The sequence below is a fragment of the Pipistrellus kuhlii genome, unplaced genomic scaffold, assembly GCF_014108245.1.
Source record: "Pipistrellus kuhlii isolate mPipKuh1 unplaced genomic scaffold, mPipKuh1.p scaffold_m20_p_4, whole genome shotgun sequence".
NCBI classification, from domain to species: domain Eukaryota; kingdom Metazoa; phylum Chordata; class Mammalia; order Chiroptera; family Vespertilionidae; genus Pipistrellus; species Pipistrellus kuhlii.
Genome location: NW_023425540.1, coordinates 33,506,514 through 33,524,813, shown reverse-complemented (window position 1 = coordinate 33,524,813; position 18,300 = coordinate 33,506,514). Strand labels below are relative to the sequence as shown.

The 18,300-nt window shown below is 41.7% G+C and overlaps 1 protein-coding gene across 2 annotated transcripts in view; it reads left to right on the top strand.

The window, feature by feature from the left end:
- Positions 1 to 18,300, top strand: part of MRPS27 (mitochondrial ribosomal protein S27) — a 68,849-nt gene that overhangs the window by 44,965 nt on the left and 5,584 nt on the right. For both annotated transcript variants that reach the window (XM_036410181.2, XM_036410182.2), the window contains 5 exons: positions 6,178 to 6,292; positions 8,187 to 8,265; positions 9,805 to 9,920; positions 13,908 to 14,010; positions 16,475 to 16,617. In XM_036410181.2, the coding sequence (XP_036266074.1) occupies positions 6,178 to 6,292; positions 8,187 to 8,265; positions 9,805 to 9,920; positions 13,908 to 14,010; positions 16,475 to 16,617 (556 nt within the window). The remainder of the gene's footprint in view (positions 1 to 6,177; positions 6,293 to 8,186; positions 8,266 to 9,804; positions 9,921 to 13,907; positions 14,011 to 16,474; positions 16,618 to 18,300) is intronic.

Sequence of the window (18,300 nt, the reverse complement as noted above, 5' to 3'; positions counted from 1 at the left end):
ATCAATTAGCAGCCTTTGGTGGTCTAATTTTGAACCCAGGGTTTGACCCCACAACAGTTTTATTACTTTATTTGCTTTTTCTCTTACAAAATTAGTATCTGTGGGGTTAGAAAGAGATCCCAGGAGGTCATCTAAATAAAATTTGCTTAAATTGACCAGTAAGTCCTGAAAGGATCGACTACAAAGGAGACAGTAAGGAATTGTTAGGGGTGACAGAACTGTTCTTAAAACTTGACTGTTGTTGTGGTTGCACAACTGTTCACATTTGTCAACACTCATTGACCTGTGCTTTGAAAGTGTAAATGTTCCTGTTTTTACCTTATAGTTCTGTAAACCTGTCTTTTTAAAAAAAGAAAAGAAAAATGTATTAGAACTTAAAAAAAGGCTCAGCCCAGCATGGCTCAGTAAAGTGTCAGCCCATGAACTGAAGGGTCGAGGGTTCAATTTCAATCAAGGGCACACACCTGGATTGCAGGTTTCCAGCCCTGGTTGGGGAGCATGCGGGAGGCAACCAATGATGTGGCTCTCTCACATCCATGTTTCTCTTTCTCCTCTCTCCTCTTTCTCCCATTCTCCTCCCCATTCCCTTACACTCTAAAATCAATGGAAAAAATATACTCCAGTGCAGATTAACAATAAAAGAAAGACATTGTTATCTGCTTCATGAGGCAGTAATGAGTTTGTTGGAAATGCTAAGCCCGGTCGGGTTGACCATCAGGGGGGAATGTTTGGGAAGGGATTCTTCCTCCTGCTGCTTCACTTGGTGCTCACTCAGGACGTGTTTGCTAAAAGTTAAAATTAGCTGTTTTCCTGTAAGAGTAAGAATCTAGGATCTCAAGCAGGAAAACTATTTTAATCTACTAATGTCTTCATGATCAGTTCCTATATTAGACTCTGACACATTTTTAAACACTTGACAAAAATAGAATAGTAATTAGAAAATTATCTCACCAAAATACGATTTTATTTTAGGTAGATGCGGGCAACTAATAATTGATGAAAGCAGAATTTCAAGCAGGATGCAAAAGAAAGTTAATTATCCTTTTATAATGAGAGAGTGGGTGGTAGTGATTGAATCCAGTTCTGGTCATATAATCACAGGACACCCTCCTTGGTTCTAGTTCACGAATGCACTCAAACCTTTTACTAATTGCTATACACACTTTGCTTCATTAATGAGATTCCCAGTCCATATTACAGGCTTTGGAGCCAGCTACATATTCTTCTTGGCATTCTTTCTTTCCTCCCTTTACCCAATCACCCATCTCCACGTTTGCCCAGCTCAGGGACTGCGGTCTCCATATGGAAAGCCTGTTGCCACCAGATACAGAATTCAGGTTCAGGGTGGTGGCTCTCATGATGAGATAAACATTGCGGAAAGCTTGTTCAGTCATATGGAAGAGCCAGTGCTGCCGCTAAATGCTGGAGCAGATGAGCTCCAGGCTCTGGCGTCTGTGCCTCTTTCATCTGTGCCTCTGAGAGAACTGATGGCATTGCCACTTTCACCTTCAACCGTAGCCTTTATTTGAATCCCCTGGAAGAAAAGCTGTCTCTCTCCCCCCTTGCTTTTTTAAAAAATCCTCACCCAAGGTCACCCAAGGACATGCTTAGAGAGAGGAAGAGAGACAGAGAGAGAAAAGCATCGATGTAAAAGAGAAGCATCAACTGGTTGCCCTCTGCATGTGCCACAACCAGGGATCATGTTTGACCTCAACTCAAACATGTGCCCTGACTAGGAATCGAACCAGCAACTCTTCAATGCACCAACCAACTGAGCCACTTTTTTTTTTTTTTTTTTAATGAAATTGGTCACAAATAGGAAATCCCATGTGACTTTTACCTTCTGTGTAATCATAGTGAGTCTCTGGCGCTTTTCTTTTCCCTCTTGACTTCTATGTAACCACTCTTCTCTTCCGCAATATCTCCAAGGCATCAAAGACTTTTGCAGCCTGTGATTCTGCTCTCCTTCCTTCCTGGTGACATTGGTCTTGAATGAGCAGCAGGGCAGGCAAATGCCCTGAGGAATCCTGAACATAGCCTGACTTTTGAGGAGAGACAGCTTCTCCATTCCTACCGTTTCACGAGTCTTGATTTGGCTTCCTCTGCAAGTTCTGTCTTCACCTGACCTCCCCTCTTAGCACCGTGGACAGAGATCCTGCAGCCCTGGTAGCCAGCTTTTAGAACTATAGAGCTAGAACTTGAGAGCGTACTTCTTCATTCTCCCCTTTCTGTGACACTCCTTCCCCCAGGAAATACTCATGTCTTTAAAATCGTTGTAAGTTTTCTTATATCTTATAAACTGGAAGCTCAGAATGTCTCTGCTGTCATGAGCACAAACATTGTTGGGTTATTTGGGTTACACACACGCACACAGTTTGCCTAGCTTGGCAGCCTGCTGGCCTGGGCAATAATAATGCTTCTGTCGAGGTGAGCAAACAGCTGATGGTGCGGGGCACGACGGGGACTCCTACAGTGGCTGCCTGTAATCTGCCAGGCCAGTGGTCGAGCAGGCGAGAACAAAGGCCAGTCTGTTTACAAGCAACTTGGAAAATCAATGTGTTGGTTGTTTTCTTGTCTCTGTGCCTTTCTCCTGGCTGAAAGGGAGATTGCCGGTCCAGCAGTCTGCAGACTCATTCCAGGCAAGTACCCACTCTGGAGGCATACCTGCCTATCATATTACCCCTGGCAACTCTGAAAAGGCCCAAGTTTATCTGTCTGAACTGCTTCGAAAATCACTGACAGAGCGGTTCTTTCCAAACTCACCGTCCAAGCCTGGGCCCTTACTATGTCAGTATCTTGAGTTGTTTATTTTCTACTCCAATAAGTTGTATGCTGATTTCTTTTTTATCGCTGACGGGGGCTTGGAAAGGAGTTTATTTCCTGCTCGGCTGGGAAATGCAGGAATTGCACTTTGGGCAGCATATGTCATGGTATACGAGGAAGTGTTTTCCTCTTATTCCTGAATTTATTTAATGTTGTGATTTAGTTGAGAATGTTCTCGCCATGGTTGTGTATCTGGAGTATTAGGTTTAGAGAGAAGAGATCATACCGAACAGCCCTGTCCCAGGAGGGAGAGAGTAAACTTATTAAAACCCATTTGAGTCTGCTGGCAAATCACTCTAAGGGCTGCAGTGCACAGATGGTTATATTGGAGATGGGAAGTCTTGTAACTTTCCCTTTAAGCTTCTAAGAAATAAAGTGTGAGAGAAAAGACTTTTCTGTTCTGTGTGAAGTTAGCCTCATAAGGTTAGCAAGTGGCTTAAAACTGATTTTGATTTGAGCTTTGAAGCTTTTACAGCCAGGTCTTATCAGTCTTTGCCATTCTCGCTCAAAGCCTAACAATGGTCAGCTGGTCAGAGAAAAGGCTGTTTTGCTAGATACAGTTGTGGTGCTCTTATTTTAAAGTTTATCAGAAACAAAAGCCCTTTGGAGGTAGAAGAAGGCATAGAGGGGATAAGTGGTGATGGAAAAAAAATAGTAATTTAATTTAATTTTTTTTTTAAGTCCTAACTCTTTATAGTCATCGGAGACATCCTAAAGTGGAAGAGTAGATTGTAAATGAGGATAAGGTTTAAAATAATCTCGAGTAAAGGAATTGGCGTTTTTTATTTTATTTTGTTTCTTTTTAAAAGGAAAACATGTACTGATCTTAACATTCATTACTACCAAAATCACCTCCTGACAACTAGCTGTGCCCTTTTAGGACTTACTGTTCCACTTGGTATAATTGTTCAGCTTTGTATGCTTTGCTTTGGAATGAGATTATAAAGCAGCTAGTTTACACTTCTTCATATGTACCACAGATGTTAACAAAATGACCAGCACATGGTAGCCTTTAATACGTATTGAATAAAGCTCTTGTTTTATTGCTAAAAACCTGCCATGGGCCACGAATGGTGTCAGGCACTGAGGAGCCATGCTTGAGCTACTCAGTCACTGCCCCTACTTGCCCAGGGAAGTTACAGGCTAATAAGGAAACATCTCCATCATTTAGGGAATACACCTAGTGTGTCATGACTTTTTTGTTTAAAAATAAAATTAACTTTTAATTGGCCATTATACTTTAGATCTCCGATTTTTCAGAGTAAGCAAGAGATGAGCTCAAGTGGCTCAACAATTGATATTACAATCATCCTATATAATAAAAGGCTAATATGTAAATCATCCAATGATGGAACAACCAGTCGCTATGATGAACACTGACCACCAGGGGACAGACGCTCAACACAAGAGCTGCCCCCCATAGGGGGGCACCACTCAGCCAGAAGCCAGGCTGATGGCTGGCGAGCAAAGCAGCGGAGGCAGGAGCCTCTCTCACCTTTGCTGCAGGCCTAAGCCAGCAGTCGGACATCCCCTTAGGAGTCCCAGACTGCAAAAGGGTGCAGGCCGGGCTGAGGGGACCACTAGTGCACAAATGTCATGCAGTAGGCCTCTAGTGAAATAATAAAAGACATATTTTGTTTTACTTCTCTGCAGAGGATCTCATTAGATCTATTCCTGGCACCTCTATGATGCCTTTCTTTGGCCAGATCACTCTCAACCTGAACACAATTTAACCAGTTTCTATCTTTATGCTTTTATAGGGCTTAATTCTGTAGAGAAAGAGGGAGATATCTTCTAGGCAAATCTTAGATATTCAAAAGACCGAAGAGGGCTTGATGAATCTAAATCCATAACCGTCTTCAGATCTTGTTTTTGCGTAATCTCTCTGATCGGAGCACTAATAAATAGCCTAAATTAAATAGTACTTCTCACTTTCCCTTTTTCTCGGCTTTTACTTTGGCAGAGAACTTGTTTAGCATGAAACTGTCCCAATAGCAGATGGCAGAAAGTAGCAGGTGGCAGATTGAATAAACAGCCTCTGAAAAACACTGCAATACGCCTGTAGTCCCAACTCTCAATCTGGCACAAAATCCTTGCACTCCAGGTTTTTGTCTTGCCTTTTTGTTTTTAAGAAAACACTTTGATTTTTGTAGAGCCCAGAGATTGACCTGCTTCTGTCAGGTTAAAGGAAAAGTGGGGACTTTAGCTGACATGATGTGATATTTGAAGATCCATCCCAATCAAAATAGATAAACAAAAAGAAGGCTGCAAAGTCCCTTATATGATCTCTGCTCTCACTCCAGCTTGTGGCCTGGACCCGCCAAGAGTGAGAAGCACTCTAACACAAAGTGTTACCAACGTGTGCAAACTCAAGGCAAGGGTAGTGTGCGCAATTCCTTTCTTTGTGGCGACACTGTCACTATATACGCCTTAGCTTGGATTGCCTTTTAACCGCCGTTGGGGAGCAGTAGGAAGCAAGAGGAGGCAGACTGAAGAGCTAGAGCTATGAAGAAGGCAGCGGGACTGTGGGTTCCAAAGACCTGGTGGACCTGAATGTTAAGTTTTGCTTAATTTTTATTATTATTTTTGTTTGTTTTCTTATGATTCATTAATGAGTATGCCAATTTCCCCAAAGTGTCACAAGAAATATCAATATGACACAAAGCTAATTTCCCTCTAGAGTTGCTATTTATTTATTTATTTATTTATTTATTTATTTTGCTTCATCTGTTTTATTGTGAACTTCTAAGGGTCAGCTTTAGTTCCACATCTCTCTTCTAATGAACTGTGTATTCACATAACACCATGGTTAGTATTTCTCCCAAGTTGTTTTTCATGTCTCATATTAAAACAAGATATTGAGCCCTAACCAGTTTGGCTCAGTGGATAGAGCATCGGCCCTAGGACTGAAAAGTCCCAGGTTTGATTTCAGTCAAGGGCATGTACTTCGGTTGCGGGCAAATCCCCAGTAGGATTGTGCAGGAGGCAGCTGATTGTTGTTTCTCTCTCATTAATATTTCTAACTCTCTATCCCTCTCCCTTCTTCTCTTTTAAAAAACAATAATATAAAAAAACAAAAACGAAAAAACAAAATATTGATTTAGGGGTTATTAAATAAGGAATACAATTTTTACAATATTTTTGTTATTTATTTTTTTGCCTTTCCATTTCAGACTTTATGGTTAGTATGTTTAGCCTCGAATTTTTGTAGACTGTCGACTTTTATGACTTTGGTCCTATTGACTGACTACACATCTGCAAATACCTAAGAGAAGCGCCTGCTGATGGAAGATAGATTTTGGCATTGACATTTAAGAGTTAACGCATGTTTTCTCTCTCTTATGCTCTGTTTAGATTCCGGCACAGCCCCAATTGCTGGTACCTGAGAGACTGGACTATCCACACCTGGATTAGGCAGTGTCTAAAATACGGTGCACAAGACAAGGCCTTATATACCCTTGTAAATAAGGTGAGGGCTCTCCTGGCGTTTGCAACTTCTGAGTTAGAGGATACGGTGTTTGAACGAGCAAAAATAATACTTTTAAAAGTTATTTCCTCTCAGATGTCCTTTTTATAAGGGAGCTGGATATAAATCAACACATTAAAAATAAAATTCTTGTAGCTGCTGCTTCCTCAGCACAATGACTCAGAAATGGGCAGGTAGAAGCAAAGCAGTCTACTCACGAGAATGCTGCACTAGTGCTCTCTTCATTCTGGTTCCCTTTGGTGAAGTTTAGGAGGAAAAGTCAAGGCCCTAGTATTCATACTATCTTACACATTTTAAAAAGACGTTTTACAAGTTTACTCAAAGCATGTCTTGTCCTAGCCCAGTGGTCGGCAAACCGCGTTTTGAGAACCTCATGCGGCTCTTTCGCCCCTTGGGTGTGGCTCTTCCACAAAATGCCATGGCCTGGGTGAGTCTATTTTGAACAAATGGCGTTAGAAGAAGTTTAAGTTTAAAAAAATTGGCTCTCAAAAGAAATTTCAATCGTTGTACTGTTGATATTTGGCTCTGTTGACTAATGAGTTTGTCGACCACTGGTCTAGCTGGTTTGGTTTGCTAGTTAGAGTATCGGCCTGCAGACTGAGGGGTTACAAGTTTAATTCTGGTCAAGGGCAGTGTACTTCAGTTACAGCCTTGATCCCTTCCCTAGTCTCTCTCTCTGTCTCTCCCCTTCCCTTTAATACTTTCTAAAACTCAGTGGAGGGTGGGGGATTGTGGGAAATGGGGAGATACTGGTCAAAGATACACATTTCCACTTTTAAGATGGATAACTTCTAAGGATCTGATGTACAACATGGTAACTATGGTTAACAATACCATCCTATCCAATAAAAGAGTAATATGCAGATTGGCCATCACTCCAACACACAATATGGCTGCCTCCATGTGGTCAAATATCCTGCCCCCATGTGGACACAAGATGGCCAGCAGGGGAGGGAAGTTGGGCGGCACCAGGCCTACAAGGGAGGGCAGTTGGAGGCAATCAACCAGATCCAGCAGAGGAGGGAAGTTGGGGCAAACAGGCTGGCAGGGGAGCAGTTAGACATCAATCAGGCTGTCATGGGAGTAGTTAGGGGGTGGTCAGACTGGCAGGCAGAAGCAGTTAGGGGCAATCAGGAAGGCAGTTGGGAGCCAGCAGTCCTGGATTGGGATCGGGCCTAAATGGGCAGTCGGATATCCCTCAAGGGTCCCAGATTGGAGAGGGTGCAGGCTGGGCTGAGGGACCCCCCCCCCCCCACTCCGCACCTCCCCCCCCATTCCTATGCATGAATTTTGCACACTGGGCCTCTAGTATTGTATAATATGTGGTGAAAGATGTGTTAACTAGTCTTATTGTAGTAATCATTTCTCAGTATCACATGTATTAAACCATATTGTATATCTTAAACAATGTTATATGCCAATTATATTTCAATAAAGGTGGGGGAAAACAGTCTAAGGGCCCGAAAATGTTGCATAAAGTGATAATGTGTGCTTTTTTATGGGAGTCTCTTTTTGCATGATATGCATACCTTAGAAAAAGAATCTCTGATTCAGTGGAGTATGGGGGTTGGGGGAGTTTGTTTAAGTTTTGTTTGTTGTTTTTAGTTTTGTTGTTTGTTTACCTATGATAAGGTATTAGAATCGAGTTTTATTTTTCACATATCAATTGTCTTACATCAAACACCCCCCACAACTTTTTCACTCTGAGCAGCAGTCCCAGTTACCAAAGCTCATGAGTCACAGATGCTGTAAAATGATAGTCACATATTTTAAAGCTGATGTTGGCAAGTTTCGTCCTGAATAATAATAGGCAAATATTATAAATCCAATTAAACTGGATGTTTTTCTCTTACTTTTATTTTCATTTTCATTACAGGTTCAATATGGAATTTTCCCAGATAATTTTACATTCAATTTACTGATAGATTATTTCATAAAGAAAGAAAATTACCAAGGTAAGAAACCATACCCAGGTCCATTTATAATGGGGCTTCAGCTCCCAAAGAGAAGTAGATATAGTCACTTTTTCTTCTTTTTCTTAGTGATATCTCTTTGCATCACTCTTTTAGACAGAGATAAGATTATTATCATTTATGGCAAAACTTAGAAAAAATATATTTTTGTTGCTAGGATAAGAAATATTAACATAAGAGATTATGGAAGAAAATTAAAATGAATTATACAGCCAATATAATTTTACTTCTCAAGCTGATGGAAATAATAGAATATAAATAATGAAAGGTAAAGTAAATTTGATTTCTTTTTCATGTGTAATTTTAGATTCAGTGAACAGATACTGGCAAAACTACATTTTTTTAAAAACTGGACTTTTAGCTTTAATTTTGCTTTTAAAATATTGTTTTATTTCCAGTTGTCCCCCCCCCCCCCCCTTTTTTTTTTTTAAATCTCTTTCAGGTCATTACTTTGCTACTGACTAGATGACTTCCTAGTTTGCTTGTCTATCTCAGTTTCCCCATTTGTAAAAAGAATATAGAAATTCTTGCCTGTTGCTTATTTCCAAACCGTGACAACATGTATAAAGCCAGCTGGCTAGAAACAGCTGCAAATCAGTGCTAACTCCTGTAATTATAAGTGTATGCAAAAATTGGATAACATGGTCAGAAATATTTGTGTCTTGTTAAATGCAAGTTCCACATTTTAAATCAATATTAAAATTATCTAATTTAACAACAGACATTAAGAAGAGGAAACTGTTTGAGCTTGATTTTCTTGGCTCTGTCTATGTTGTGGAATATTGAGGGGAAATAAAAATTGCTCAGTTTCCAATCTCCTCTGACCAATGTTCATGTGGAAACAAAAATGTTGCATATTACACTCAGGTGCTTATAACTTATGAATGAGCATTTTCCTTCCCCTTGTTCAAGTCTTTTAAACTGAGTTTGATAGTCCTCTTTATATTAATCAGTATTTTGTCTTTGAAATAATACCTGGGATTGAGGATTGCCTCTAGCATTTGTCTTCTTTTGCCCTAACAAGGAGAAGGTGCCAGAACACAAAATGAGCAGTTAGCCCTGCCTCATTCTGTTTGTCAGGATGATCTGGAAAATATATTTGCCTCCTTTCTGTATGCCTGAGCTCTTCCAGCTGTTAGACTTGCTGCCTTAAATTTGCTTCTCAGTTTATGAGGCATTTTCATATACATTATTTTGTTGGACTGCCCAACAATCTTTTGAAGTAGATGGAACAAATCATATTTTATCATTAGGAAGTTGATGCTGGGAGAAATTAAGTGGTTTATTCAATGTCCTGAGGAGAGTGGTACAGTAGCACCTGGTTTAGTGCATACAAGTGTGTACAATAGAAGCTAAAGGTTTGGGAAGAACTAGGAACAGAGCCCACATTGTTTACTTCTTAATTCTGTTTATTTTTCTATCGTGCCCCACTTTTTATAAAAGTATTTATAGTTAAATAAAGATTTGGTGATGTTACCTGCAGCTAATTTGCTCTTGTTTTTCCTTTGATCTTCTTGCCAGATGCTTTATCCGTGGTTTTTGAGGTTATGATGCAAGAAGCCTTTGAAGTACCTTCCACCCAGCTCCTCTCGCTCTATGTTTTATACCACTGCCTGGCAAAGAAGACAGACTTCACTGTAAGTGAGCATCTTCCAGCAGTCCCCAGAACCTTAGAAAAAGCAGGTAGTGCCTACCGGGCAGGGCTGAGGTGGCCAGAGGAAACCCTGGCTCTTTCGGGTCTGAAAAGAGCTGTCTGCTGGGGAATGAGTGTTCGCCCTCCGTTGTAGTTACTGCTTTCTAACAAAGTGGAACTGGATGTGCTCCACTCACGAGAATCGCAAGTGAAAGTGGTTAGGCACATTTTGAAACTTGATCTAGTTCAGTGCTCCTCAGAAATGGTAACAGATAGTCAGTGAGAGCTGGACCTGGCATATCAAAGGAGAAATAATCCTGCTGACTTTGACCACAATCCTAGGTATTAAATACCAATTATTTAATTTCTATTCGTACTTAGGAAAGTACAGGTACAGTGGTTCAGTCAGATGTCAGGTTTTGGTTTTGTCCATTAGGTTAGGTATTCAGTCATTATTTATTGCTGTCCTAACAATAACAACAGTGATAACACAATAACTAATATTTAAATAGCACTTTATGCCAGGAAATTTATTGATGCAGTCAGTCCTCACAACTTCGTACAGATGAGAAGACTGGGGCACGGGGGTATCAGTTAAGAGCATGAAGTTGCCTTATGAAACCAGGATCCTCTTATCTGCCCTTAACCTCAAATGTAACTATAAAAAATTCTGATTTGGGCCCTAGCCAGTTCAGCTCAGTGAATAGAGTGTTGACCTGCAGACTAAAAGGTCCCCCAGGTTTGATTCCAGTCAAGGACACATGTCCAGGTTGTAGGTTCGATCCCCAGTAGGGGGCGTGCAGGAGGCAGCTGATCAATGATTCTCTCTAATCATAGATGTTTGTCTCTCCTCCCTTCCTCTCTGAAATCAATAAAAAAAAATTTTTTTTTTAAATTCTTATTTGGGTAAGAACTGAAAACATCATCTAGTCCAGCCCACATTCTAAAGAATTATGGTGTGTTAGCTTTTCTAAGATGAGTGTTAATAGCCTATTCTCTATGGCAAACAACACATTCATTATCTCATTAAATATATATTAAGCACCTATGACATTTCATACCTGTGCACAAAGGTAAGAAAACATTTTCTGCCTATAATCTAAGAAGATTACAGGCATTTAAAAATGAAACACACACACAAATATAAAACTGTGACTATAATGAGTACTACAAAGATGTGGTCTATGAAAAGGCTATAGGAATTTTTGTTTGTATTTTAAACTAAGATAGGTTCTTATGGGAATAGTTCTCGGGTTAATATTTGAAGGATGATAAGGAGTTAACTGACTGCAAATGGGAAGAAAATCCAAAACATGTGCGGAAGCAAAAAGAATATGGTGAGCAGAAAGGGGCTGGAGGAAAATAGGAAGATAATGAGTGTAGCTGCACCAGAGAGAATGGAAGGAAGCAGTAGAGTGAGGCAAGGTAGGAAAATGTAGATCATGCTAAGCTATTTGTCTTCATCCTAAAATAGTGAGAAACCATTGAAAAGTGTTTAGCAGAGGTGGGACATGATCAGATTTGTATTGAAAAGATGCCTCTGGCTGTAATATGCATAAAAGATCAGAGTAGGGCCCAGATGGCTGTGGTCAGAGCACTTAGGAGATGATGATGGTTGTCTGAGCAAGAGATAATGGTAGTTTGGGGACTAGGATGTGGTGGTGTTAGAGCATAGCCAATGGACATATTTGGGAGGCAGATAACATGGTGATGAACTAGATGTGGAGGCAGGAAAATGGGGGTCAAATCTTATCTCCTCAGTTTCTGGCTTGTGTATCTGGACCCATGTGTTTGCAAAGGGAACTCTGGAAAAAGACTGGATTTTATGAGGAAAATCATTAATTTAGCTCTGAAATATGGCTCTGAAGATTTTGCATTTTGAGACGGTCGAGATTGCACAAGGAAAATTAGGAGCTTAATAGAAAAATATGGATATAAAATGTATACATCCATGTGTAAATGAGCCACAGAGCAAAAAGAAATGGAAATGTGCAGACCACAAAGCCCACAGGAAGAGAGTGGTCTGCAGTATAGCATGCTTCTGGGTAAGATGAGGACCTTTGTAAAGTTCACTAAATGTAGTGGCATGAAGGCACAAAATAGTAACCTTTGTTTCCATAGAATAATGGAGCAGGAAACCAAATTGGAGTGGATTGTGGAGTGAGTGAGAGGTGCAGAAGGGAGATGGCAAGTGTAGGCAGGTGTCCTGAGATGTCTAACTGAATTCAAGTGGAGCAGGGGAAGAGGGGGAATGAGGGTTTGCTTTGTATTAATGGGTGAGGCAGAAATATAAAATGGAAAAACCTAGAGGACATTGGTGAAATAGCACCTGACAGTATGTACTCCAGAAGCTAATGCCTTAGAAGAGACCTAATATTTCAGACCAGTTTTTAAAACACCGCTAAGACACTCATTTTGTTTTTGTTTTCACCTTTTAAGAGTCCTTCGGGAGTATGCCGTTTCTGTCGCTATCACCACATTGCTTGGCTCCAAGCACAGCAAGGATACCGCTGACCTGGCTTTTTGCCCTATTGCATTCTGATACTTAGACCATAGTTTCCTTAAAGAAAAGAAAAAAATGTTTTTAAGGCTCCTTATTTATTATTCACTGGCCCCTATTCTTGCAGCTTATGTGCGGGAAATCAAACCTATAGTGAGTGGTTTGCTTTTGGAAGTGAAAGGACCTGGTCCTTAATCACCAGCAATTTCCCTTCTCTGTGCTCAGAAGTGCCTGGGGAGGCTTTGTTTCTCACTCAAGGCCTTTGCTTTTTTCAGACCTGAAGAAATTATACTTTTGTCGCACAAAGCCCATCCCTAGGAAAAAGCTTAGGGTGCCCATTAACACCTGGGGTCCCTCATTCACACCGAGTTGCAGTGCAGGGCAGACCGCATTCATTCTCTGCTTCCTCTCTGACCTCTGTGTGCAGGCACCAGTGCCAGGCAGCCTGAGCTTTGTGCTCTGTATTTCCAAGAGCCAGGCTCAGGCCAGTGTGTACTCGTGTGGCACTAAGTGGCCCCAGCTCTCGTGCCTGGGGCATTGCCAAGGCTCTCCCCCGGGCCCGCTTCTCCAGGGAATCCCTGTCACTGCTGTTGCTGTTCTGCAGCAAGCTTAGCAATGCTTGCTAAGCTTGCCCCATTTTCTTGTGTCTCAAAAGGCTCCAATTTTATTTGGAGTGTAATATTGCACCCTGGGCTGAAAGAAATGATCTCTAAGTGTTTCTGATTGCCTAATTTATTTTTTATAGGCACAGATCTACCTAAAAGCAGCCTAATAGTTGTATTTATTTTAACACTGTCAAGTGGGAGTCCTGTCATTGCGGAATTGTATAAAATTCAAAAGCTTGCTGCACCATGTCATAGCCATGGGAGTGAGCATGGGGCTGATGGCATGTAAGTTTGTATTGATTGCCCCAGGCAGTGTTGATCCAGAGTGTGCTCTTCTTTATTTTCATTTTGTTTTGCATTTCTGATTGTAAAAGGAGCTCTTATTCAGTGCCAAAATTTTAGAAAATAAAGTACAAAAAAGAAAACCAAAGTTACTCATAATTTCACTACCCAGAAATCTGTTAACATTCTGTGTTTTTCATTAAACAAATACCTTTTACTTACAAAATTGTGATGATAATGTAGCTATAGCTTTATTTTTTTATATATTTTATTGATTTTTTTACAGAGAGGAAGAGAGAGGGATAGAGAGCTAGAAACATCGATGAGAGAGAAAAATCGATCAGCTGCCTCCTGCATACCTCCCACTGGGGATGTGCCTGCAACCAAGGTACATGCCCTTGCCTGGAATCGAACCCGGGACTTTTCAGTCTGCAGGCTGACGCTCTATCCAGAGCCAAACCAGTTTCGGCTAGCTATAGCTTTATTATTTTGCTTTTTTACTTAATGCTGTAACTTGTTCTTTTTCCTCCATGTTATTAAAAATCACATTTTTGTATAGTCTTCATTGCTTGGCTGGACAGTGACCTGGTATGTTGTGTTGCAGTGGGAAGAGGAGAGGAACTTCGGTGCATCCCTGTTACTCCCAGGCCTGAAGCAAAAGAACTCAGTGGGTTTGAGTTCCCAGCTGTATGGCTATGCACTTCTGGGTAAGCTGAGTGATCCTGACCGGTATCGTGTTTTATCAGAATAACTAATGCACGCTTCTCCTTCACAATAAAATTATAGTTTGATTTAGATTTGCTAGTGCAATTCCTATACAACTTTCACTTTTAGGCACAAAGAAATAACCTTTAGTGGCCTTACTGCCACCAGCTTGCAAGCTGAGAACCAGTGCTGGTGGCCACAGATTGTGTTTAGTGGTAATCAGTGTGAGGAAAGGCTAGAGAGTGAAAAGAAGGGTCTGGCCCTCTTTTGGGAGAACCAGCCAGTAGAATTTCCCCTGGGATTAACAGCAACTTCCTTTCTCTTTAGATCTGAAGTCCAGGGAGTAAGAAAGTGAGAGTTAGACCGACTGATTCATTTGCCTCTCAGCATAACCATTATGGCTGGTCTCATTCTCGGTTCTTATAATTGTATTTCTTATAGCACATGATGTCACACATCTAGGGGAAATAATGAGCAACATAACTGATGAACAAAAACAGACCCGGAGACAGGGAAAGCATCAATCAGACTCTCAAACCTCAGAGGGAAGGTAGGGGAGGGTGGGAGGAAAGGGGAGAGATCAACCAAAGGACTTGTGTGCATGCAGATAAGCCTAACCGGTGGTCACGTTCAACAGGGGGCCTGGGGGCATACATGGGGAGGGATTTGGGGTGAGACTAGGGGGATGAGGACAATTATGTGATACCATAATAAATAGATAAAAATAATAAATAAGTAAGTAAAAAAAAAAAGAAAAGAAACAAAGAGAGTTAAGGTTGAAGTCCTCTCCTTCGTATTGTTTTCAGTGAGGGAAGAGAAACTCGGCGCCTCTGGTACTAGTAGCGCTCCAGGAAAGCAGTGAGTGCCTCGTTGGCTCGGCGTGGCTGTGCCGTGCAGGGGAAGGGCCCTGGCTGCCCTGGAATCAGCCAGGGCAGGAGGCGAAGCCTGTGCGGTGTGGCCTCAGAACCTGGGCTCTGTGCAAGCAGGGCAAGTAACACTCAGCCTTACATGTGTCCTGTTTGCAGAGGTTCACTATGTGCATATTATGTCATTATTCTTCCAGTCTTTGTCTTACTTGATAGGGATTTGAGGAAGCCCCTTCTCTTGATTATGCATTGTTTCTGCTGACCTTTGTTTTTTTAAATCATCACATTGGCTATTTCACTACTAGGATGTAAAAGTTAACTTTGAGCTGCTTGCTTTGTTATAGCAGTTTGGCTGCCTTGGAAGTTTATCTTCAATAGAATGTAATGTGGCATCCTTGGAGGTTAATCCTGATATAAAGTGACTCAGGAAGGAATTTCAGTTTACCAGACGGTCTGTCAGATTCTCCAAAGAGTTAGACACTTTTAAAAAATCATATTCTCCTTATTTGCCATCTCTTTTCAATGTTGATTTACATTTTATTAATTAATTAATTTATTTTTTTGCTTTCAGATTTGCATTCAAGTCTCTTGTACTATAGGAATTATTCAGGAAGTTGTCAGGGTTAAGAAAATGTACTTTGTTGTACTGGCAGCCGCCCCATTAGAAGCTGTTTGCTCTTGTGTGTCCCGTGCTGGGCAGCCCCATTCACCTCAATGGCAGCAGCTTCCCAGAATGTGGCCACAGTCTGGCCCCAAGCATCTTAAAGCTCTACAATTAGCTGTCACCTGATAAGCTTTGTCTATTTATGTCCTGCTAGAGCTTTTCCAAATCCTCCTTTCCAGGAAAGATAAGTGAAGGTGGATTTGAGACCTGACAGCTCAAGGTGACTTTGGTCATTAGAGGGCTCTGGGACCCAGTATTACAGACAGTCCCCCACCAGGGGACCCTGCTGTCTGGCACCCTGAGTTCCAGGGGTGATGATGGTTTGAGGTACCGAGAGAAACACTCATGTCCTGAGAGCCAAACGATGATGAGGACTGTGTGCATTGACAAAGCTCAAATAAAGGGAAAAAGAGCAAAATGGGGCTCTTTTTTCTTTCATGAGGACAATCAATGGGATGTTTGGGAGCATTTCAAAAACTCCTGCATTTCCTGGCCAGGCAAGTTGTCCAATGATGACAAGATTTTCAGTGTAGGGAAGTTGTAGAATTTTTTTCTGAGGATGATTTTGTTCTTAAAACAAAAGTAGTGTTTCAGTTGTTTGACACATTTTGTAAGGGCAGCTCCACTTAGAGGGAGATACATCAGTCTCTCTAAATGCTGCAGACATCCTCATGATAGTCCCCTCCAGTCTAGATGAAAAAGAGGAGAAACAAGTTCATAAAGTTGTGTATTGAAAAACATGTACAGTGAGTGTTACCATATTCTGCACCAGCCATCTGAAATGTCACCAGGTTGCTGGGTGGTGTGGGGCCCTTGGCACAGATGTGAAATGATCCTTCTCTGTTTCTAGAGCTGCCGGGTGGGTGTGCGTGGGTGCCTGTCTCAGGCCTAGTGGGAAGGCATGGCTGAGCTTTCTCCTTGTTCCTTTGGCCACAGGGAAGGTGGAGTTACAGCGAGGGCTGCGGGCCGTGTACCACAACATGCCTCTGCTGTGGCGACCAGGCTACCTTGACAGAGCCCTTCAGGTGATGGAGAAGGTGGCCTCCTCCCCAGAAGAGGGAAAGCTGTGCAAAGAAGCGGTATGTTTCTCGGCCCTAATTCAATGGGAGTTAGCCATCTTTACATTGTGTCTTGTTTGTGTTTTTATTGTCTCTCCTGCCCCCTACTTCTTTTTTATTTCTGTAGAATCATGTACTTATTCAGCTGAAAAGGAATGAAAAACCACAAACATTCTCAATGTTACTGACAAAATGTACTAGAAAATAAGGTTATTGTTGACTTTACAGCCCACTGTCTAGGAGGGAAACTCTTCCCCTCCCCTGAGTTCAACAAAATACTGCCCACTCCCCAATAAAATCTTAACCTCTAGAGGTTAAGATTTCACTTTAAAATTTTGGCCTTTCTGTACCCTAGAGCCCTGGGAGATTAACTTTTCCTGAGCCCACAGAAATGAAGCTGGGACTAGCGATGGCACAGACCTTCTTCCCCTTCCATTTATGAGTTCCATGGCGAATGCACAGTGCAGAGACCTGGATCAGATGTCCCTTCAGAGGTCAAGGAGTTCATGCTGCCTGTACAAGGAGGCTGTCCTTCAGTCCCAAGCTCATCTCTCTTAGTTACCTAGGACTCTGGACACCAGTTACTAGACTTAGCTCAGGCTATACGAGATGAGGCATCTTAGGGCCACATGACACTGTATTCCACAGTAGAAGCCACAGTGTCCACTCCTATCCCAGCAGCCTTTGTGTCAGAGTGAGGCCTAGACGCACATTGCTTACTCCATTGCTAGGGGGTGAAAGTTAACTCTGAGCTGCCTATTTGTTTTACCTTGACCCTAATCACCAGGACTCACCTCTTGGCGTTCATTTCAGTCAGGAGATGTACAAGTCTGATTCCTATGGTGGCTCTGCATGCTGATGGCTAGTGAGCCATTATGTTCTTCGACAGGTTTATAACAGCATACACACTTCTAAATATATATTCCTACTTAGCCCTGCCATAGTCAGTGCTAGTGATTGAAAACAAAATTGTACATCAATTCTTTGCCGGGGAAATAGTCCTTCCACTCTGAGCCGGATTTGCATCTTTGTGTTCTGATTTAATAAGAATGTGATTCAGAGGTCAGCAAGAATGGGGCATGTGTCAGGTTTGAGTGCAATGCATTAGTGCCATTAAAAAGCCTTGGAGTATTTCTGGATTTTTATTCTAACGTGGCATGTTCAGAATTAATCTGTGTTGAAACAGGTGCTAATGCTAGCTCTGAGGTTGTTGCTGTGCCATCTCTGAGGGTTAGTTCCTCTGGGTCAAGGAGGTGTACCCCAAGGTAAAAGTGGTGAGGGACGGGGCCAAAACAGACCCTTTCTTTCTAAGTCACAGAAACCACCTCGTGAAAGTAAATTTCATGTGTGCCTCTGGTCTTTGCCAGCAGCAATGTGGGTTGCGCTGATTCCTAATTTACAGATATTCTGACAGCTAGCATCTGAAGGAGGCCATCACCCAGACTCAGCTTCACCGTGCATTCGCGGTGGCCTTTGCTGATTGTGGTTTTTCTTTGCTTTTCTCCCAATTCCAAACTGACTAAGGAAGAAAGACCTGGAGGTGGGGAGAGGCATTCTTTTGTGCCCATTGAGCATAATTCTTGGGTTCCTTCCTGTTTGATTCAACGTAAAACCAAATGCCATTGTGCTGATTCATACACAAATAACTCTGAGCTTGCTTATTTGTACCATTTGTTTTGTACGAAGTTTTCCGTGCCATCGACT